At 53.0% G+C, this 23,598-nt stretch overlaps 1 protein-coding gene across 6 annotated transcripts in view; it reads right to left on the reverse strand.

Annotated features, from left to right (window-relative positions):
- IFT122 (intraflagellar transport 122) overlaps positions 1-23,598 on the reverse strand; it is a 66,047-nt gene that overhangs the window by 25,589 nt on the left and 16,860 nt on the right. For 4 of the 6 annotated variants that reach the window (XM_070463405.1, XM_020872537.2, XM_020872538.2 and 1 more), the window contains exons 7-16: positions 22,571-22,717; positions 21,335-21,511; positions 19,286-19,361; positions 16,454-16,645; positions 16,172-16,310; positions 14,812-15,014; positions 13,226-13,363; positions 10,791-10,955; positions 7,319-7,516; positions 1,485-1,625 (exon numbers count right to left, since the gene is read on the reverse strand). In XM_070463405.1, the coding sequence (XP_070319506.1) occupies positions 1,485-1,625; positions 7,319-7,516; positions 10,791-10,955; positions 13,226-13,363; positions 14,812-15,014; positions 16,172-16,310; positions 16,454-16,645; positions 19,286-19,361; positions 21,335-21,511; positions 22,571-22,717 (1,576 nt within the window). The remainder of the gene's footprint in view (positions 1-1,484; positions 1,626-7,318; positions 7,517-10,790; positions 10,956-13,225; positions 13,364-14,811; positions 15,015-16,171; positions 16,311-16,453; positions 16,646-19,285; positions 19,362-21,334; positions 21,512-22,570; positions 22,718-23,598) is intronic. The other 2 variants (XM_070463406.1, XM_020872540.2) reach the window with 1 other exon arrangement.

Raw genomic sequence — 23,598 nt, forward strand, 5'->3', positions numbered from 1 at the left:
AGGAAATGGCAACCCACTCCAGTATTCTTGCCTGGAGAATTCCACAGACAGAGGAACCTAGCAGGCTACAGTCCATGGGGTTGCAAAGAGTCAGACACAACTGAGCAACTGAACAATTGCGCTAGACAGTGCTGGCTGAGTCTGGGAAGAAACTGATGCCTCGCTCCTGGGCATAAGGAACTGACGACCTCTACGGAAGACTTCTCACTGCAATCCAGGCTAAAAACAAACAAAACACCATCTAGGACTCCTGTGTCATCCTTCACCCCTCCTGGCATTTCCACGGGGCTGCAGGGGGGCGGGGGGAGGGTTGGTAGTGGTGGAAACCCCTCCACGGACTCGCCTCCTCTGTCCTCTGAGTTCTCAAGAATCCCTAACAGCCCTCCCTCCTCTGTTACCACTTTTCTGACACTTGGTAGATCTAAGATACAGATAATCACTACATCATGATAATCTTACTCGTTTTAATCATGGCCAGCGTTTGGCCAACCACTGCCAGTTTTAGAACCCCTTCTCCCACGCGGGGGTGAAGCCTCAGGACAGCAGGTCACCCAGGCGTCAGGCGGTGTTCTCCCCGTCCTGCTGAGGGAGTGGGGGGACGAGGCTCCCTGGGGCCTGCCAGCCCGAGTGGGCACAGCTGTGCCCAGCCAGGCTGCCCAGTCCCCAGCCAGCCCATGCGGGCACTGCAGCCCCCAACCCGCCCACCCAGCCCTGGCCTGATCTCCATCCACTCTCTTCTCAGGGGCAGCAGCCTCAGCCGAGCACAGGGTGGGCACCACCCTCTTCTGCAGCCCCCTGCCCACCAGCTGGGAGTACAGGCTGAGGACCTGGTCCATGGACTGTGGGAAGAAAAAGAGGGGAGGGGGAAGTGGGGGGACACGACTGGAAGCCACCCATTCCCCCGCCTCAGGCTCCAGACGAAAACCTGTCTCAGAGAAGTGGCCGGGTTTTTTCTAATGTGTGGAAAGGGGGCAAATGTCTTCAAGCATTTCTGCAGTTATAACAGGCTCAGCCAGGCAACGCCGCCGTGAAGCGAGGCCATAAACCAGGCCAGGAAGGTGTCTGTCGAGTGACACTGGGTCAGAATCAGAGAACCCGACCATTTCATCCAGTGGGCCTAGGGGAGTGCCAAGAAGAACCACGCCGTGTAATAAATGGCCTAATACCGTAAGTGTTCTACCACGGCTGACCGCATGCCGACGCAGGGCGCTGGGCACGGATGAGTGCTAACAAGGCTGATGGCAGACGCTAGAGGATGCCCCTCTGTGTCGGGCTTTATAGGTCCCTACAAGTCTGTGAGAAGGGGGCCTGTGGTCACCCAGTTCAAACACGTGAGCAACCTCGGCAAGGCTGTGAGCGGCTGAGGCTCGCCGTCAGAAGGCAGCTAAGCTGGGGCCCCGGCACAGGCCACTCTGAGCCCAGAGCCCAGGACAGCAGGCTTCGGCCTCTGCAAGGGGCCCCAGCTTGTGTGGACGGATGCTCACCTTCTTTGCTGTCTCAAACTCCAGTCCTTCCAGGGCTTCCATGGCCAGCTCGCGCCAGTCAGTGTCTGTCACGCCCAAGCAGGCGATCTGGTAGGCTTCTCGGAACATCTTCCTGTCCAGGTACTGGTACATTGGTGCGGACTGGAGGGTTCGGCAACAGAGAGAAGACTGCTCTCAGGGCAACGCGCAGAGTCAGAGGCACAAGAAGCCTGACCCCACAGAGCTGGGCCGCAGGGACCCCCTGCACCCAGCTCAAGCCTGCCCCCGGCCCTGCTGACGGCCTTCCGTCCGGCCACTCTGTTCACAGTCATTGAACCATCGTGTTCACAGCACAAGCCTCCGCTCGCCTCCCCGCCACCCTCACTGGCTGCCCCCACCTCCGGGGTTGGGGGGGAAAGGGGGGGCCTCATTACACGATGTCACCCTCACCTGGATTGCCTTTGCCCCCTTCATTCTTCGCCAAGTACCTAAGTCAATTTGTTAGTCACTCAGTTGTGTCCAACTCTTTGCAACCCCATGACTGTAGCCCGCCAGGCTCCTCTGTCCATGGAATTTCCCAGGCAAGAATACTGGAGTGGGTTGCCATTCCCTTCTCCAGGGGATCTTCCTGACCCAGGGATCGAACCCGGGTCTCCTGCACTGCAGGCAGATTCTTTACCATCTGAGCCACCAGGGGAGCCCAAGTCACTTCACAGGCCCTGTTAAAATGTCACTTCTCCCAGAAGGGCCTCACTGACCCCTCAAGGAAAGGGGTCTTCTCCTTGTCCCGACCTCAGGTTCTATCTTAATTATCAGCCTGTGCCCTCAAGGCTTGCGCAACCCGAGGGTGGCAGTGGCGTTTGACCGACCTCCCCCAGCAGGCCCTCAGTCTCCGTCTAATGCCTGTTCACTCTGCTGAAGGAATGAACGACATTACCAAGAGGAAGAGGCCTGGGATGGCCTCCTATGAAGGCGGCCGAGAAACCTGCGGATCCCAAAAAAGGCTGCCCTCTCCTTGTCCCTGGCACTGGGAACCTTTCTCCCATCCCTCGCCTGGGAAGGGCTGCCTTGCCCTGACACCTGTGAATGGTTCCTAACAACTTCTCTTTTTAGGTTTCTGAAGTGCTTTTGGAGTCCCACAGCCCTGGGTGGCAGGTGTTGTTGATGTTCGGTACCTCAGTCGTGTCAGACTCTTTGTGACCTCCATGGACTGCAGCACACCAGGCTTCCCTGTCCTTCACTATCTCCTGGAGCTTGCTCAAACTCATATCCATTGAGTCAGTGATGCCATCCAACCATCTCATCCTCTGTCGTCCCCTTCTCCTCTTGCCTTCAATCTTTCCCAGCATCAGGGTCTTTTCCAATGAGTCGGCTCTTCGCATCAGGTGGTCAAAGTATTGGAGCTTCAGCATCAGTCCTTCCAATGAACATTCAGGATTGATTTCCTTTAGTATTGACTGGTTGGATGTCCGTGCTGTCCAAGGGACTCTCAAGAGTGTTCTCCACAGTTTGAAAGCATCAGTTCTTTGGCGCTCAGGTGTTATTATCCACTGACTACTGCCCAGAGACTGTGGCTCAAGTGACCTGTTAAGGGCCCAGAAGTGCAGCGTGGAAGCCTGGGTGCTGGACTGGGGGCAACCTGACCAGGCTCGGTGCCCCTCTCTGCTTCACGTGTGTGTGTTCTCTTGCACATGGAAACAAGTGTAAACCGGGCCCTGGTGGCTTCCACAACAAAAGGCCTGTCAGTGGGCTGAGGCGCTGCCCCTGCCCAGGCCTCCCAGGCAGTGGACATCAATCAGCCAGCACTTCTGTGCTAATCACTCCCAAATGTGGAGCTGGAAGTGCTGTTTTCTCCATTTGGGGCATTTATCTTAGAAATTTCCTGGCCTGTTTTTTTAGCTTTAGATTGAAGGAAACTAACAGCAAGATTGCTCTGACAGCAAGATTGCTTCTGAATGCTCACCTTTTCCGCCTGGCAGCCCCACCCAGCTCTCCTCCCTTCGAGGCTGGCAGCAAGGCGTGAAACTGGGAGTGGTCCAGCTAGAATCCTGGCCTGGCAGGCCACATCCTAGCTGAGGGATTTGGGGTCAACGGATCAGCTTCTGTTTCCATGCCCCGCCCAGCCCACTGGCGACCAGCGCATTAAGAATGGGAAGGTGCCGGGAGAAAGCGAGCCTGCTCCCTCCCGTGCCGCATTTCTTAGCACAGAACACACCTGCGGCTCCTCTCCGTCCTTCCAAGCCTTCCTGGGTTCAGATCAAGCGTCACCATCTCACATAAGCCTCGGCAAACTCTCCGAGAACAAGGAGCTTTCCTTTCTAAATTCCTCTGGTGGACCACCTTTGTTCCAATTTAGTTGTTTTGTAGTGCTTGCTATTTAAAGATCGGGAATAATATTCATAGGAATTGGGCCAGACAAAATCTGAAAGATGGACGCATTGAGCTCCACTGCACAGAAGAGTGAGGCCCACAGAGGGAGAGAGGCTGCTCCAGGCCGGGGCTGGTTAGGGGGCAGGGTCAGAACTCAAAGCTGGTTGTCTCCCGTCAGGGGCCCCCCCAGGTGGAGCCCCACAAGGGTGGGACAGGGACACAGATGAGCACGGAAGCCATGGCTGAGAGACAGGCTGGCCCGGGAGGCGCCATCTGAGAACGGGCGCTTTAAAAGTATTCAAACCGAACAAATGCCCTCTGAGCTCTGCTCCATCTCACTGTCGCATTCCAAGCATGAAGTCACCACCGCCCCAAGGAGCCGGCCCAACCCGGGGCTCGCCGCTCTACTTGGCAGCCCTGACGAACCCGTTCTTGCACAAGATGATGTCAATTTCGAAAGGAAACCAGAAATCCCTAGAGCGGGCCTGCTGCTTTCTCCCTCGCCTCTAGGCCAAAACCACAGGCCGGCTGGAGGCAGGGGTGACAGATAAATCGCCTTTGTCTTGGGGCTGCCTCTCCTGACCCCTGGCAGCTCTGAGCTGCTGCGTCAGCAGGACGGCCCTGGTGCAGCCCCGGGGGCCCTGGCTCCTGAATCTGCAGGGCTTGGCAGAGGCGCCCAGGGCTGCCCCTCCAGCTCCTCTGGGCTGGCCACAATCAGGGAGCAGTGAACTGTCCTTTATCTTCGAGGTCAGGGCGGCAGCGCTGGAGGAAAACTCGCACTCAGCGCGGCCTGTCTGCCCGATGGAGGAAGGCTGAGTTTCTAGAGGCTGTGGGGCCAGGGCGCAGGCTGGGGGGCAGACGAGGGCTGCGGGGAAACGGTCCTGCGGGGTGGGGGGCGGTTCTTGCCCCTCCTCCTGCCCCGATCCCACCCATCTCTCCCCTCCTTTCTTTGGCTTTCTTGTTTGCGCTCTCCTCTTCCTCAGATCTGAAATCCACCACCATGTACTGAGTAACTGCCGTGTGTCAGGCTCTGTTCATTCCCGAAGCGGTGAGTAACAAGGGTCTCATCGTCAGGCTGGAGGGAGGAGCAGACCCCAGCCCCGCCCTGTACAAGAAGCACAGGACCGCCCTAGTGGTCCAGGGGCTGAGACTCCGCACATCCAGTGCAGGGGCTGTGAGTCTGACCCCGGGCCGGGGGGACGAGGATGTCACACGCCTCCTGGCACGGCAAAAAACAAAGCCAGAGCAGGGAGCGTGAGTGAAGATGAGACGTCTGGGGGGGTGCAGACGGACAGAGCCCAGCGCCCAAGGGCGGTCTGGACACACGTCTACAAATCCTCCACGTGGGTGTGACCTTGGACCCGGCAATTTTCACTCCGAGGAATGTATACCAGTGAGCTCTAGTGCGACTGGTGCAAAGACCTGGCTGGGAAGATGCCCGCCACCTACAGGAGCAAAGAAGCTCTGAACGGCATGACTGTCCAACTGGCTGAGTGCATCCTGGACACTGTGCGACAGAACAGAAAACAATCATCAGAAACGGGGGGTGGGGCTTCCCTGCTGGATCGGTGGTGAAGAATCCACCTGCCAAGGCAGGAGACACAGGGTTCGATCCCCGACCTGGGAAGACCCCATGTGCCACAGAGCAACTAAGGCCACGCGCCATGGCGACTGAGCCTGTCTGTGCTCTAGAGCCCAGGAGCCACGGCGGCTGGGCCCGCGCACCCTAGGGCCCATGCCCCGCGACACGAGGAGCCCCCAGAATGAGAAGCCCACAGACTGCCAACTAGAGAGCGGCCCCTGCTCTCCACAGCTCGAGAAAAGCCTGCGCGGCGACGAGGACCCGCACAGACAGAAAAAATTAAGTAGTTACATTAGAAACAGAAACCAATGGGGCGGCAGGAAGCCAGCATGGTTGTAGCGAAGGGCAGCCCAGCACTGGGCCTCGGGAGCTGGGAGTGCCGGTGCCGCACGGCTACCCAGGTGATAGATTTTGTACAGTGGTTCTGCAAATCGCTACCAGTGAGGTCGCCTCAGCAAGCGGTTACAAAAGATGTCCGTCTGACTTCCGCCGAGTACATGTGACCCTACAATCACCTCAGTATTCTAAATGCTAGAGAAGCATGTTTACTGATGTGGAGCCATATTTCCAGTAGATTGCTGGGTGGAAAAGCCCAACTACTTAGGTGATGGCCAATAACGCCTACAAAGTGATGGGTTCGCAAACATGTAAAATTAGGTTAACTAGAAGACGGAGGTGAGGGGAGGTGATTAAAAGTCTCTCTCTCTCATTTAAAATCCGCATTCAGTGAAAATATGGCAAAGCTGAGGTTTCATCTACAGGAGCAATACTTAAGAGACAAAAATCACAATAGTATTTACAGTATGGTTCCACTTTTGCTTCAAAATGTTTGCATAAAATCATATACTCAGAAGTGTGTATCATGCATCTATTATATATACATATATAAATGGTCCAGGGGCATATATTCTACAATATTTAAGATGACTCTCAGGAGGAGGCGTCCCTGGTGGCTCAGTAGTAAAGAATCTGCCTGCCAATGCAGGAGACATGGGTTCAATCCCTGGTTCAGGAAGATCCCACATGCTGAGGAGCAACTAAGCCTGTGAACCACAACTATTGAGCTTGTGCTCTAGAGCCTGGAAGCCGCAACCACTGAAGCCCAAATGCCCTGGAGCCCATGTTCTGCAACAAGAGAAGCCCCCGTGCCTCAGTTAGAGAGCAGCCCTCGCTCACCGCAACTAGAGAAGTGCTCACACAGCCATGAAGGCCCAGAACAGCCAAAAATGAATAAGTAAATAAAAGAGTGATTCCCGGGAGTTCCCTGGAAGTCCAGTGATTAGAGGGTTTCCCTGGTGGCTCAGCTGGTAAAGGATCCACCTGCAATGCAGGAGATCCTGGTTTAATTCCTGGGTTGGGAAGATCCCTTGGAGAAGGGATAGGCTACCCACTCCAGTATTCTTGCCTGGGGAATCCCATGGACAGAGGAGCTTGGCGAGCTACAGTCCACGGGGTCACAGTAAGTAACAGTAAGTAACAAGTGTATCATCGTCGGACACAACTGAGTGACTAAGCAGAGCACAGCAGCGATTAGGAGTCAGCGCTTTCACTGCCGGGGCCCGGGGTGGCTCCCTGGCTGGGGAACTAAGGCCTCACAAGTCGCATGCATGGCTTTCAGTGAAGCGCGGTCTGCCACCAGATGACCGTCCTACCTCCCCTGTCCCTCCCGGGGAGGGGGTCAGAAAGGCAAGGAGGCTCAGAGAGGCTGAGCTGCCTGCCCACAGACACGCAGGCTGCGAAGGGTGGAGATGGGGCTCAGGTCCAGGTCCAGAGCGCCTCCCGCCAGACTGCAGCTGCGGCTGCCACGCCCGTCTCTCCACCCTGTCTCCTCTCCACTCCCTCCCTGGCAGCCCCGGGCTCCTAGGCCCTGCCCTGGCTGGGGGCCGACAGACTGCCAGCTTACCTGTGGCACCTCCACGGCCGACATGGAGAAGACGTGGAGGCAGAAGATCTTGGAGCCGTTGTAGCCGACCACGAAGCCCTGCAGCTTCTGCTGGTGCACCGGGAAGGTGCTGGCCTTGATGTTGAGGTAGCCGCCGCCTGAGAAGCAGAGCATGTCCTCACACTGGGTGTTCCAGGCCACGCTGTTGGCGTTCGGCTCCTGCGGGCAAGGGACAGTGAGGGGACGGCTCCAGTCCTACACTCCGCCAGGGACTGGCTCCCTAAAGCCTAAAGCACACTAAGCTGCTAACATGGGTTCGACGGAAGGTTGGGAGAGAAGGGATCAGACACAAAATGGACGGCACAGAGGAGAGGCAAGCTCCTCTCTGCACTGCGTGTGCTGGAATTCTTCAGGTAAGCATCACTTCTGAAAAAATTATTATCCCCAAAGATTAATCATTACATAGGAAGTGAGAAAATCAGCAAAGTGGGATCTAGTTCTATTAAAGAATGAATAAACAAAGCTAGTCATGGAACAAGATTTAAAGGGATAGATCCCAAACAATTACCACTGATTGTTTGGGGGTAGCTGAGATTGTGGGTAATTTTTTATTTTCTACATTTTTTTGTTTGCCTCAAATTTCCTTTTGGTCATGAATGTCTATTGTTTTTTATAATAAGAAAGAGAACAGTGAGTTATTTTAAAAGTAGAAAATAATATATTGTCTCTGTGCTGACAATCCACACATGTAAAATCCTTCAAGCTAAGTTTCAACAGTACATGAACAAAGAACTTTAAAATGTACGAGCTGGACTTGGAAAACGCAGAGGAACCAAAGGTCAAATTGCCAACATCTGCTGGACCACAGAAAAGGCAGGAGAATTGCGGAAAAACATCTACTTCTGCTTCATTGAACTATGCTAAAGCCTGTGGATCACAACAAACTGTAGAAAATTCTTAAAGAGACAGGAATACCAGACCACCTTACCTGTCCTCCTGAGAAACCTGTATGCAGGTCAAGAAGCAACAGTTAGAACTGGACATGGAACAACAGACTGGTTCCAAACTGGGAAAGGAGTACATCAAAGCTGTATATTGTCACCCTGCTTATTTAACTTATATGCAGAGTACATCATGTGAAATGCCAGGCTGGATGAAGCACAAGCTGGAATCAAGGATTGCCAGGAGAAATATCAATAACCTCAGATACACAGATGATACCACCCTTATGGCAGAAAGTGAAGAAGAACTAAAGAGCCTCTTGATGAAAGTGAAAGAGGAGAGTGAAAAAGTTGGCTTAAAACTCAACATTCAGAAAACAAAGATCATGGCATCTGGTCCCATCACTTCATGGCAAATAGATGGGAAAACAATGGAAACAGTGAGAGACTTTATTTTCTTGGGTTCCAAAATCACTGCAGATGGTGACTGCAGCCATGAAATTAAAAGACGCTTGCTCCTTGGAAGAAAACCTATGACCAACCTAGACAGCATATTAAAAAGCAGAGACATTACTCTGCCAACAAAGGTCTGTCTAGTCAAGGCTATGGTTTCTCCAGTGGTCATGTATGGATGTGAGAGTTGGACCATAAAGAAGGCTGAGCACCAGAGAATTGATGCTTTTGAACTGTGGTGTTGGAGAAGACTCTTGAGAGTCCCTTGGAAAGCAGGGAGATCCAACCAGTCAATACTAAGTGAAATCAACCCTAAATATTCATTAGGAAGACTGAAGCTCCAATGCTTTGGCCATCTGATGCGAAGAGCCAACTCACTGAAAAAAGACCCTGAGGCTGGACAGATTGAGGGCAGGAGGAAAAGGGGTCGACAGAGGATGAAATGGTTGGATGGCATCACTGACTCAATGGACATGAGTTTGAGCAAACTCCAAGAGATGGTGAAGGACAGGGAAGCCTGGCGTGCTGCAGTCCGTGGGATCACAGAGAGCTGGACATAACTTAGCAACTGAACAACTAAACTACAGTCACCCCAGGAGGCACCCCCGCCCTTCACTTCCCCTCAAAGTTTTCTGCTCAGCTCTGGAGCCCCAGGGACCAGTAGATGTTCATACCTTTCTGCTAGAACCTGTTATAATGACTGAGTTTATAATATACAAACATCATAATGTTTATAGTGAACATGGATTGCTTTCATAATGAGTAAAAAACAATGTAAGCGTTTTCCTTTGCAGGGGGCCGGGGCAGGAGAGGAAAAACAGATAGCTGAGAACATCACTGTCTCCTGGCAACTTGGAGAATTACCTCCCCTGGCCTCCTGCAGAGCCCTCAGCAGGCTGGGAAGGACAGAGGCCCTTCCACTCCTGTTGAGGCTCAGCTGCAGATTCACAACTGGGGCCCTGCTAACCTAGGAACACCTCCAGCCGTGGGTATCGAGTCTGGGGAGGAGAGAGTAACGCTGAGGGCCCTCTTCTGTGCCAGGCGCTGAGCTAGGTTCTATGGCACCTTGTTTAGCACCGCAGCAATTCTGTGAGGGGGCAAGTACCAGTTTCATTTTAGAGGCAAAGAGCAATCGAGGCTCAGAGATGGTCACTGACTTGCTCGAGAGCGCACAGTAAGTGATGAAAGTTGGGGTGGAGGCAGGTGTGTCTGAAGATAAACCTTGTGCTTTCTTTCCTCAAAACCACTCTGGCTCCGGTGATGGGGGCAAGTAGCTACGACGGCATCACCTCAGCCCAGCGGTAGCCAGGCATCCCCTTCCCAACCCGAGGCAGCACCCCACTGCCGTGTTAATGCCGCTGCCGAGGACAGAGCGCCCCGACGAAGGGACCCCACTCTGCCCACCATGCAGGCAAAGCCGCAGCAGCTGAGGAAGCAGTCAGGGGAGGGTTCAGCTCTGCGTGCAACTCGCTTCAGGCAGACGGCCTTGACCACTTACAAAGCCCTCAAGAGGCAAAGCGCAGCGCCCAGTCCAGCAGAAAGCCAGCCAGCACTGGGCGCGGAGCCTGTGGGCCCTTTTCTCCGCTGACACTTCCTTCGGCCTAGGCGTTGTGTAAGCAGTGCCTATTCCCTCAAACACTCCACATCTGCCTGCTCCAGGGCATCCCTGTGAAATGGCTGAGGGAGGACTCCCCCCGCCGTTGCCCCTTTCAGGTGACAAAACTGGGCCTGTTCCCTGACTGTGTCTCAGGGCAATCGCAGATACAGGCGGGCCTCTGGTCCATGAGAAGCAGACTTTTCTGCTTCTTCAGATGTACGCAGAGCCCACACGGGCCCCACTGCGACTTACTATTACTCATTTACTGCTCACAGTAATCTTATAAGAAAGGCATAACTTGCCCATCTTCCCAGTGCAGAAACCAACGCCCACAGGGCTCACCCAGCTCCTACAGCTCGTGTATGAGGGGCGGGCTGGGCCAGGGCTCTCAGACTCTGTGCTTCTGCACCTCCCTGCTCCCCCAGAGCCCCTCCTGCAGGGGCTGGGAAGCGAGGGGAGGGTCTCTAGCTCGAGGACCCTGTCCTGGGCACTGCGGGGTCACCTGGAAGAGCAGCTCCTTGGTGTGGATGTCGTACACCAGGCACATGTCGTTCTCGTCCACCACGGCCAACTTGTTGCGGGAGGCGCTCATGTCCAGGCAGCGCACGGCAGTGGCCTGCTTCAGCAGGATGATGGCGAAGAGATTGTCCACAAAGATCTTGAGGATCTGGCAAAATTTCAGAGGGGAAAGTGTGAGTAACCATGGCCACAACACCCTGGAACACCGGCAGGTTGCTGGAGCCCCATGTGCTCTCCAGGCACCATCGCCACTAACTGCACCAGAGGCTCTGCGCGAGACGAGGAAAGGGAGAGGGGGTTCCCCACAGGGGACCTGAGTGTGGTCCACAGAGGCTGCCTAAGTAAAGACAGGCCCCGAGACACACCGGCTCACTCGAATGTCTGCTTGACTGGGGACAGTTAACAACATCACCCAAAATGAAGGATTAGAAGACAGCATAGAGCAAGAGCTGAGTCACAAACTCATACAGGAAAAGGCTCCTGTAAACAGTGACAGAATTCTGGTGTAACCACAGCAAGAAGAGGATGATGCTGATGATGGTGAGGATGGTAAGGATGGTGAGGAAGATGGGGAGGATGGTGAGGAGGATGGGGAGGATGATGGTGAGGAGAAAGGTGAGGATGCTGGGGAAGATGATAGGAAGGATGACGGGAAAGATGGTTGAGGATGATGGGGAGGATGGTGAGGATGGAGAGGAGGATGGCAAGGAGGATGGGGAGGAGGATGGGGAGGAGAATGGGGAGGAGCATGGGGAAGACAGAGAGGAATATGGTGAAAATGGCAAGGATGATGGTGAGGACAATGGTGAGGATGATAGTGAGGGTGGTGAGGATAATGGTGAGGACGGTGAGTAGGGTGGTACAGATGATAGGATGGTGAGGATAATGGTGAGGATAATGGTGAGCAGGATGGTGAGGATGGTGAGGATGATGGGATGACAACGAGGATGGTGAGGATGATGCTGAGGAGGATGGTGAGGACGATGGTGAGGATGGTGAGGAGGATGGCAAGGATGATGGTGAAGATGATGGTGAGGAGGATGGCAAGGATGATGGTGAAGATGATGGTGAGGATGGGGAGGAGGATGGTGAGCAGGATGGTGAGGATGATAGTGAGGAGGATGGTGAGGATGATGGTGAGGATAGTGAGGATGATGGTAAGAATGGCAAGATGAGGACAATGGTGAGGAGGATGGCGAGAAGGATAGTGAGGATGATGGTGATGATGGTGAAGATGGTAAGGATGATGGCAAGGATGGTAAGGATGATGGTGAGAATTGTGAGGATGACGGTGATGATGGTGAGGATGATGGGGAGGATAGTGAGGATGGTGAGGAGGGTGAGGAGGATGGTGAGGATGGAGAGGAGGATGGTGAGGATGATGGGGAGGATGGTGAGGATGGTGAGGAGGGTGAGGAGGATGGTGAGGAGGGTGAGGAGGATGGTGAGGATGAGGATGTTAACAACTACTATTTATTGACTGTGTTTGACAGTCCTATGAAACATGGGCTGCGAAACACGTGAGTGAGCCGTGTGGGATTCTCACTTATAAAAGCTGAGCCTGAGAGAGGTGAAGGGACTTGGCCGGGATCACGCAGCTCGTGAGCTGCTAGGCATGCACACGGCCCCAGGATCGCCTGCCCACAGAGCCCAAGCTCTCCAGCCCTGCACCGGAAGTGACAGCTGAGAAGGAAGAAGCCGGCCCTCCTTCACTGCGGTGCTGACACTGTGCAGCCTCTGCTAGTCTCATCCCCTACGACCTGCAGCCCCAGGAAAGGCCTAAGAAGCCTCAGCCACAGCCATCTGCTAGACAGCTTGGCTCTCAGGCTTATGCGGTTATATTTTCCCTTTCAAATTTCCATGTAACCCACTTAGAACTTTCTTCTTTTGCGCAAAGAACACACACACATGTCTGTTCAACTTTTTGTAACCTAGATTTTCCACCTCTATTTGAGCATAGGGCCCATTTTCCTTGAAACACCTGGTAACAGCCTGAGGACTAGCACCCTCTGAGATGCAAGCTAGAACACATTACTTGATCCATTCACTGCCCTAACAGGCATCTGATCTAAGCAATGAGCTGCGTCTCCCTCTCTGTGAAGACACTGAAACTGAATCTCCAACAGGTCTCCCACCTCCTGGGTGACCTTAAATCCGCGAAGCCTCTGTGGCAGCCCAGAGCCAGCTCTGCCAGAATGTGGCACGCTGAGTGGAGGCCACAGCGGCTATGGCTTGACGCTGTCCCCATAAAACAGGATCCTGGGCTGCCCTCCAACGTGCCTGTGGGGCGAGGGGTGGGGGTGCGGTGGGGGAGCCCTCTTCTTGCCCCGGGAACCCACCTCGGGGTCACCACTAGTCTGGTTGCCCGTGTCTGCCTGCAGCTGACTGGCCTAATGGGAGATGCGAGGGTGCACTCACCTGTCCGTTCTTCAGGCCGACCAACAGACCCTCCCTTCCTGGGGGGCCGCCGATCACCTTAATGTAGCGAATGAGAGACTCCATCTGCCACTCCCGCTCCTTCACGCCACTGAAGGACAGGCACTGCAGCCGCCTCTCCTAGAAAACAAGCGCAGCTCCAGGGGGTCGCCAGCAGGACGGGCGTGCCCGGGTGCCCAAGGAGGTCTGCCTTTGCCTGCAGGGTGAAAACTACCTCCACACTCGGTACCCACTGAACCCCATCTAGGCCTTGTGCCTGGCAGCTTCACACAAGCCTTCCCTGCGGAGCCCAGCCCAGCCTCCATCTTCAACAGAGCCCCGGGCAGCCACAGCCAGGGGCAGCACCGAAGCACATCTCCAACCCGTGGCACCCCTACCCTTGGGCTTTCCAGGTGGCTCAGTGGCAAAGAGGCCACCTGCGACACAACAGACGCGGATTCCATCCCCGGGTCAGGAAGATCCCGCGGAGGAGGGCACGACCACCCACTCCAGCATTCTCGCCTGCACGGTCCCTTTGGAGGGGCTTGGTGGGCAACAGGTTGTGGGGTCACAGAGTCAGATGTGACTTGGTGACTAAATAACAACAACAACCCCTCAACTGCTTTAATTTGAGATTTTTAGAGAGTTTTTTTAATAGTTATCTTACATATGTGATTCCTAAAGGATTCCTTTCATTTTATCACTTTCAATAGGCCTAGTTTTGCAAAACCAAATCCACCTCTACTTCCAGGAAAGCAGCTGGGCTGGCCTTCTCTTACTGTCTTCCCAAACCTTCCTGGCATCAACCTAGACATCTTCTAGGAAGCCCTAAGTCGACAAATCTTGTTTTGTCAAAAAAATTCTCAGGAAGTAAAAACTTCCTTTACTCTTTTGAGTTGATATCATAAATTTTTTTGTTGTTTAACTGAAAGTGAGCGACATTGATCTTCATTTTGTGGGATATCAATGTATGCTTCAAGTCATTAAAATATATACAATTCCCAGCTCAACGAAGTGCTTTGTGCAATAGAAAAATGTATTTTTCAGTTTTTTTGTTTTTGGCCTCAAGTCTTGTAGGATCTCAGTTCCCCTCCCTGGAATTGAACCTGGGCCCTCAGCAGCGAGAGTGCAGAGTCCTAACCACTGGACCAACAGGACTCAGTCATTTCAGTCGTGTCCGACTCTGCAACCCCGTGGACTGTAGTCTGCCAGGCTCCTCTGTCCATGGGATTTTCCAGGCAAGAATACTGGAGTGGGTTGCCATTTCCTTCTCCAGGGATCTTCCCGACCCAGGGATCGAACCCGTGTCTCTTACATGTGTCTCCTGCATGGGCAGGCGGGTTCTTTACCACTAGCACCACCTGGGAAGACCAACAGGGTAGTCCCCGTGTTCTCCAGTTTACAGCCCATGGTTTTCTGGTAGGGTCTGACCTGTCCAGATGCCAATAAGCATGAAAGCAACAGCCACTGAGCTTGATGGATAAGGGCTTTCTTCTAGCAACCAGCTCTAGAGCCGGGGAGGCGGGTGCCCCGCTCCCGGCAGGAGGATGAAGCGGATGCAGCCCGCCCCCCGTGCCACTGCCGCCCACCTGACAGAGGATGATGTGGCTGGCACACACCACCAGGAGGTTGCACTCGAACTTCCTGGCAATCTTCTCCTTCACCCGGTAGCGCATGTCCAGCGAGTCCTCAGAGTAAAGCTCGTAGACAAGGATCTTTTCAGGCAGCTGGATCGCTAATCGATTCTTGTAGATGGCAATTTTCTTGACAAGTTCTTTGCATTTAATCCGAACTGTCAAAGAGGAGGGAAAAAAAAAACTAACCAGCTTGAACAAGAGGCTATTAGGTAAGGGAGAAGGCAGAGAAATTAAAAGCCATCATTTACTTAATGCTAGTGGCAATTAAAGGAGACACACTCATCAAAAAACCTTTACAGAGTGTCTAATACGCAATCAACTCTGCTAAACACTGAGTTGCATACAATCTTTGTGGCCCCAAGCTTACATCTGAGTCTGCAAAGTAAAAGTCTTTGTGCTACCATCGCTTGCTGAAGATAAATCTCCTCTGAATGGCACTAATAGCCCCTGATGATCAAGAACACGTCTGGGCAACTGCCCACAGCTCTGGACACTCGCCACCCAGCACTCTTGCCAACAGGGAGCCGAAGGCAGTCTCTGGCACACACCAGGGTCTCACACTTGCGCTAGAGGTGGAGAAAGCCCCTCGGCAAGGACAGCGGGGAACCGCCCGGCCGGGTGCAGCCTCAGCATCTCAGGTGGAGTCTTCAATCAGAGGTGCTCCCAGGCAGGGGACCAGAGGATGCCACCTGACTCTGCAGGACACCCCTCGACCTGGACCCCCACACACAGGCCCCCGCAGTGCGCTGTGGCCAGGACACCTGCAAACAAATGCCCTTGAAATAAGCAGGTTCTCAGCCCACTGAACCAGCATGGCCACTTGAGTGGACAGAGGAAGGGACTGGCTACCCGCAGCCTGGAACCCTGGCCTTCTGACCAAGCCCGTGCAACCCACTGCCTCCTTCTCTCTGAGGGGAGCACCCGCTAGGAGGTGAGTGGACACAGAGCTGGGGAGAAGCACCCCAGAAGGGACTATGATCGGAGAGGACACAGGTCCGCAGAGACCCATGCAGGTCCCCCAGCGCCCGGCTCTGACTTGTTATATGCTGCCCTCCCTTAGCCAGGCAGTCCACTTCCCCTTAGTACTAGCTGCAAATTTTTTTTGGGGGGGGAGAGAGGGTTTATTGCTTCAAAGACATCTACATCCTCTCCACACTCCCACCACACAAAAGAGCAAGACCCAGTGGTCCAACATGTGTCCAGAACACCAAGGAGCAACACGCCCCACCGTCCCATGTGCCCTGTGAACAGCCCTGTCAACCTGCCCTCTCCCCAGCATCTGGGGGGCAGAGGGGCCGCAGCTGACGCGCACCCTTCTGCTCGGTGATCAGGTGCTGCACAATGACATCCGTCATGCTATCCCTGTAGGCGTAGCGGTCCTTGTAGAGCCCGTGGACTGTGCTGAAAATCAGCTGGTAGAAGGAAACGGTGCCATCCTGGCAGCCCACCACCTGCGGAGAGCGGGCGTGTCAGTTCCCAGCCTGCCGTGGAGCCAGGCCGTACCCACCTGCCCGTCAGGAACAAACGTCAGCGATTTCACTGGCTAAACACGGCCGACGTTCGGTGCCCCAACCAACCAACTCCCGCTTCTTACCACGTAGTTGGAGTCGGGCTTCACTTTGCACGTCCACACCCAGGAGGTCTGCTCCCCGATGGCCCCGAGCCGCACGCCGTCCTTGGTGAAAAGGGACGCCTGCTTGTCCGACCCCCCCAGCACAATGTACTCCCCTTTGGTAAAGTAGCTGATGCAGCAGGGGTCGAAGTTCAGGGAATGGTCCTTCCCGACCTGAACAAAGAGAACACGCCAAGGAAGACCCACGCTGGATTCAAGATCACCGCGACACGGCCAAGCGCTTTCCCCCCGTCCTTACACGGGGAGCGGGGAAGGTTGCGGAGAGCTGGCCAGCATTCTTCCGGGTGTGAGTGATGCCATCAGGAATACAGCCCAGCCCTCCACAACACCCCTCTCCCCTCCACACCGACAAACCCTCCAGGGTCTCCCCGAGTCCCACCCAACGGCCCCAGGGCTGTGGGGCCAATCCACACCCCAGATGGTCTTTCTGCCACTAGGCCTCCCCCTCTGCTCACAGCCCTTGCGTGGCTTCAGGACTTCCCTCAATCCTGAGGGAAATTTCTTTTTCTTTTGGCTTCTCTTTTCCTTCCCTCCTTCTTTCCTTTTTTAGTACTTCACAAAACTAAGTCCATTCTTTTTCGACAATTGTTCTTTATTCTGAAACTACACTCATCCTATTTCTCTCTAGAACAACCTCATTGAGGTATTTCACACACCATACAATGCACCCATGTCAAGTGTACACTTCATTAACTTTTAATACATCTGGAGTTGTATAACCGTCATCACTAATTCCAACACCCCAAAAAGAAGCCCTGTACCTGTTAGCAGTCAATCCCCTCTCCCCTCTCTTTCCATCCCCTGGCAACCACGAATCTACTTGCTGTCTATAGATCTGCCCATGTTGGACATTTCACATAAATGCAAACACAGACCGTGTGGCCTTTTGTGACAGCTTCACCCTTGCTGCAGTATGCATCAGTACTTCATTCCTTTTCACTGCTGAGGAATATTCCATTGTATGGGTATTCCCCATTTTATTTTTCCATGCATCAGTTTATGGACATTTTGGTTCATTCTATTTCTGGCTATTATGAAAAATGCTGATATGAATACTTGCATGCAAATTTTTGTGCAGATGTATGTTTTCATCTTTCTTAGATATGGATACCTAGTAGAGTTGCTGGGTCATATAGTAACTTAGCATTTAACCTTTTAGTAACTACTTAAAAAGAGGTTGGGTATACCATTTTATATTCCTGTCAGTAGTACACAAGGGTTCCAATTTCTCCATCCTACTGGGTGTGAAGTGCATTTTCCTGGTAGCTAATGATGTTGAACATCTTTTCATTTGCTTATTTGGCCACATGTATTTCTTGTTTGAAAAAATGTCCATTCAGATCCCTTTTCCATTTTTTAATTAAGTTGTCTTTTTATTATTGACTTGTAAGCTTTTTACTCCTTGGAAGAAAAGCTATGACAAACTTAGACAGCATATTAAAAAGCAGAGACATTACTTTGCTAACAAAGGTTCATCTAGTCAAAGCTATGGTTTTCCCAGTAGTCATGTATGGATGTGAGAGTTGTACTATAAAGAAAGCTGAGCACTGAAGAATTGATGCTTTTGAACTGTGGTGTTGGAGAAGATTCTTGACAGTCCCCTGGACTGCAAGGAGATCCAACCAGTCCATCCTAAAGGAAATCAGTCCTGAATATTCATTGGAAGGGTGGATGAGGAAGCTGAAACTCCAATACTCTGGCCACCTAATGCAAAGAACTGACTCATTTGAAAAGACCCTGATGCTGGGAAAGACTGAAGGCAGGAGGAGAAGGGGACGACAGAGGATGAGATGTTGGATGGCATCACTGACAATGGACATGAGTTTGAGCAAGCTCCAGGAGCTGGTGATGGACGGGGAGGCCTGGCGTGCTGCAGTCCATGGAGTCACAAAGAGTCATACATGACAGCAACTGAACTGAAGAGTTTTTTCACATATTTAAGATGCAAGTCCCTTATCAGATAAAGGACTTGAAAACTTTCTCTCCCACTCCATGTGCTGTCTCGTCACTGCTGACGGCGCCGCCTCTCCTTTTAGGGTGAAGGTCACACTCCTGAGCTTGGTTCCCAAGATCCTTCTCTGTCGAAATAAGCCTCTCACAGTTTCCTAAGTGGCCCACACTCTTTCAAACCTCCATGCCATTCTCCACAGCACCCCAGCACTAGACAAGGGTGTCCTTTCCCCCTTCTTCTCCGCCAGGTGTCATCTCTTCCAGGACACATCCTCATGTCTCCCTGCCCATCCAAGGCCTGAAGGGCTAGCCTAGCAGCCGCTCATAAATGTGGAGTAAATAAAGCAAATACAGGTAGGCAAGGTCACGACTAAGACATAGACTTTATAGACCAAGCTGCATTTCAGTTCTACCATTTACTGGCAGTGCAGGACCTTGGGCATAATATTTATTCCACTGCCCTGAGACTTGTCTGCTCATATCTAAAAAGCAGACCATCAGACTTTCCTGACTGTCCAGCGGTTCAGACTCCACACTTCCCCTGCAGAGGGCGTGGATTTTATCCCTAGAAGAGGACGTTCCACATGCCTTCAGTGTGGCTCAATAAATGTAAAAAGTTGATCATCAGAGTACTTACTTTGCAAAGTTTTGTAAGAATTAAAAGAGATAAAGAATGCACAGCACTGAGCACAGAACGTGGTGTCACAGTAAATGCTCAGTGAACAGGAGCTAACACAAATGATGAACAGTTACTAATAATGCAGTCTCCAAATGTGAAACAGCCTAAAACCAACAGGCGTGACCAAACCGGTACCTCCCCCAGGCTGGCAAAGACCCGCATACCTGTTTTCCACTCAGCTGGTAGAAGGAAAGCTTCTGTCCCCAGTCAGCTACAGCCAGGATGTCATTACGTTCCTCTCTAATCAACAGAAGACAAAAGAGGTTACGTGGGGCCAAGGCCTGCTGGTGAGTGTGGCCCGAAGAGTTTAACAAACAACAGGAAAGAGAAAGCCCTGGTCAGGCGGTCAGATTGCCAAGTGCTGGACAGGAAGACAGAGGCCAGAAGGTTGTGACGTGGGCCTACCCATCAACCGGGTCCAGTGGGAAGGGGAAGGTGAGGTCAGCCCTCCCGGGATCTGTATCTCAACAGGATGCCCTACCATGCGGGTGCTCATGGTGCGGGGTCATTGCCACCGTGAAGAGGTGAGACCCCTGGTTTCACAGCTTCCTGGAAGCAGAGCTAACATAGCGAGGTTGGAGATCCGAGAGTGCTTTCTCTTACACACTACACAAGGTGGGGAGGGGTGGAGAGACGGGTCTTCGACGGTGGGAAGGCATGGATCATCTGGTTCTTTTTTTAATGGACAGAGGGGAACCTTGCTTGCTCTTCCTCAAGAGGAAACTAACACCCAATGCTCAGTTCCCTCGCAGTTGGGGTTCTTGCGCAGGTGGAATGGTTTCCGATTGGACCTAGCAGGAAAGAAAGGTGGCTTGCCACGACCAGCCGTTGTCTCTGAAACTGACTGCCCACTGGCATCAGCGTTCTGGAATTGCGGCTGCAGGAGCCGCACAGGAGAAACCTCCTCGGCGGATCGGGCTCCTCAGGAGTCTCGTTCGAGAGAGAGAGGTTCCCAGCCCTCGGGCGCTGGCCTGAACCCACCGAACGTTGCTACTTCTTCATTAACTCCAGAGTTTTGAGCCCAGGGCCTTGGGGTCATCTGACAGCACCATGAGACACTCAGGCAAAGCACGGCACAGCCCTATGAGCAAAACCCGGGCAAAGGTGACAAGATGGCAACTCGCACGGGCACTAGTCGTGAACCAAGGGGACAAAGACGACGATGGAGGGGGGCGGAAGGGACCCACAGGTGAACTCCGTGTGATCAGCACTGACATCCAAACACGACCCAGGGGCCCAGGCCGCGGCAAGCCCTCTTGGGGAGACCTCGTACAGCTTTGGGTCGGGTTCAGCCTCCATAAGCTGGATGGGTGGTTTCCAACCTCCTTTCTCCCCCTTTTACCACCCCACGCCCCCGCCACAAACCCTGGGCAGTGGGACTCTTGACCAAAACAAAACTTTGTGTTAGTAACTAAAGGGTCTGCTCTGGTTGAACACAGGCTGGGACGTGAAGCCCACCCTCTCCTCCCTTCCTGGCCCCCCATCTCCCACCTTCTTTTCCCAAGGAAGTTCAGGCACCACAGAACGGTTTGGATGAAGTGATCGAGCTTAGGACTCGTCAATTAGAATGTCCTGGCTCCCACAGCACAGCCTGCAGTGGTTTCCCTACAGGTAATCTGGGCTGAAGAGGAGGACGGCTGGACAGCGAGGATTTGACGTGAGGACTGCGGGTAAGACGGGGGAGCTCCTCTCCAATGCATGTCCTAGCAAATGCAAGGTGAGGTGCGGTGTGGGAGCAGGCTGAGAGGTGTCCAGTAAGAGGGGAGGTGTCTGATGAACTACGGTACAGCCAGGCCAGGGCACACGCGGCAGGCGCTCAATGTCATGTTTTTCAAAGGAGCCCTAAATGTTACTGTAAAGAGTTCACTCTGTGATGCTAAGTGGACAAAAAGGGAGTAGGATATGGTTTGGTTCATAGTATGAATGTGCTAAAAGACTGAGGGGAAATACACTTAGGATGCCAACCGTGGTTTCCACTGGGAATAGGGTTTTACAGAAAAGTTGAACTTTCTCCTTTGGACTTTTCAGTGTTTGCCAGAGTTCCTCTAAGAAGAGTCTTATGACCCACACACGAGCTTCAGGGGAGTGCTCCCCCTGGCGGGAGGAGCCTGCACCAACAACGCCCCCGGGTCTCTTTGGGAAGGGAGCCCGGCCGGCCGAGGCTGGCGGCGGGCCCTTCTGGGACGGGCTCCGGCTCCTCGGGACACACTCACAGGCTGTCGTCCCCGGCACTGTCGTCCTCTTCGTCGGGCTCGTCCTCCTCTGCCTCACTACCCTGACTACTGTACACTGCGGACTTCAGAGTGGAAGGGATTTCCTTAAAGTATCTGCTGACAGTGACTTCCTCTGCATCCTCGATCTCTATGTTCATCCAGAAATTCTCCCATCGGCTGCAGACGGTAAGGGGTTGTTCAATCGCATTGCCTAGAACTGCACTAGGGCTATTAATTTCAAGGCCTGTCAAGGAGCCCCTGCCCCCTGCCCGGAAGAGGACAGTGACCAGGTACACCAGGCATCCTGCGTCTCATGAATTAAAAATGGGCCCCCGAAGCCACAGAGTCATCTGTGGCCGCAAAAAGCAAACAGCAGGAACTCTGGGGTAGGCTAATGGGCTCTGAAGCCATCAGACATGCATGCCACAGCCCTGGGCTGGACCAAATTATTCAAGAAGAAGCATAATCATCTGATGTCAGAAAGGCCGTGAGATTAAACAGCCTTCTAAATCAAGTAGGTCCCACCTTTAAAATGACATTGGGCTGGTAAACAATTAAGTCCTTTACCTTCAGAGGACTCTGTGGGGAATAGTGGTGGCTTAATAATGTTACAGGATTATACAAGGAGATCTAAAGCTATTAGGCCCCCATCAAAGTCACGAGCATAGTAAAGAAAATGTGCGTAAGGTTGGAGAAGGTAGATGCCACTTGTTTGTGGAACTGTAGGCTTTGGGGATATTTATACTTAATACTGACATTTGGGGGGCCAAGGGCAGCAAAAAGTGCTCATGAAAAGGCAAAAAGGGAAAAAAAAGAAAAGGCAAAAAGGGCTCATGAAAAAGCACATGTTCTGTTCGGACTTGGAGAGAAGAACTGAAAAGGGGAAAAGACCAAAATAAAGCCACGGCACAGAGGTGAGCTACTAATTCATACGGAGTGGCTCTCCCGTGTCACATGCATACACACTCTCTCTGTCACACACACACACTCTGGGCTGGCCTAGATAGCTCATCTGCTCAGCTATATTTCTGGGATGCATTCCAAAACTCAAGACGGGCTTTTTAAAAATTCCATTCAAATGGAACAGGTTCCAAAACGGATCAGTCACATGGGCTGAGAAGCCTTTGAATCAGGGAGCCTTCGTGAGGAGAGAAAGAACCCAGCATGCTGAGGAAGGGCTTCCTAGGGCTCCTGACTGAGGAGCAGGAGGGTGGAGGAGGGCGGCGGAGCGGTCACCTGGACGGGTTCCAGCAGATGGACCAGATGGGGGCGAGGGAGCCCCCCGGCCGCTCAATCTTCACCTTCTCCTCGCCGCTCTTGTTGCGGATGCTGACGACCCCGTTGAACATCCCCAGGGCCAGGTACTGCCCGTCGTTGGTCCAGCTGTTCAGACAACCGCCAGAGGGCATGGGGCGGGGAAAGGGAACACGCAGGTAAAAGCAGTGAGGGTGGGGCCCAGTTTCAGACTGCCTGTTGAGGCAGCCACGGACCGATGCACCTGGGCCCTGATGTAACGCTCAGGGGGCTACACTTCAAGTCCCACTGCTTCCCAGCGCGGAGGGCAAGACATGAAGGCAGGAACACCTTCCTCTGGGCACCCACGGTCTCTGTCGGCGCCGCCACAAGGGCCCTGAGCTCCGCCTGCACCGCTGGCGGGGCCGGCCTACTCCCTGCTCTCCGTGTCAGCCTCCTCCCACCTCCAGAGCCCCCTGAGCACAGGACCTGCATCTCGGTCACTGCCAGTCTCCCGGACAGGTGCCTGCCAGCTGCTGAACAAAAGGAAGGCTGCTCTGAGAAGCCGCTCGGCAAGCACAGCCACCCTTTGGGAGCATCTACCATCTGCAGGAGCCACTTGCTTTCAACTCACTACTTCATGTGCATTTCACAACAGCCCCATTAAGACGGTATCTTTTTTTTTCCTTACATACAAAATGGAAATATATTTGTCATTTTTCTATGTTTTACAAACAACTGATTCTTCTCCTTCATTAAAAACCTCCACTCTGTTCTAAAATGAGAATATCCTGATGCTTGGAAAAAGCACTTATTATAGCTTAAAATTTAAAATGTGAGTGAATGACTCCATATATTGAAGTGTTACATGTTACTGCAAACATCAAATTTCTTTTTATTTTTTTATTTTCTTTTCTTTTTATCATCTTAATTCCCATTTATCAAATGAGGAACCTCCTGAGGTCACACAGCCTGTCAGCTGCTGAACCTGGATCTGAATCCAGATCTAACGTCAAAGCCTGTGCTTCCTC

This window comes from Odocoileus virginianus, unplaced genomic scaffold (assembly GCF_023699985.2).
Source record: "Odocoileus virginianus isolate 20LAN1187 ecotype Illinois unplaced genomic scaffold, Ovbor_1.2 Unplaced_Contig_2, whole genome shotgun sequence".
In the NCBI taxonomy this organism is placed as follows: domain Eukaryota; kingdom Metazoa; phylum Chordata; class Mammalia; order Artiodactyla; family Cervidae; genus Odocoileus; species Odocoileus virginianus.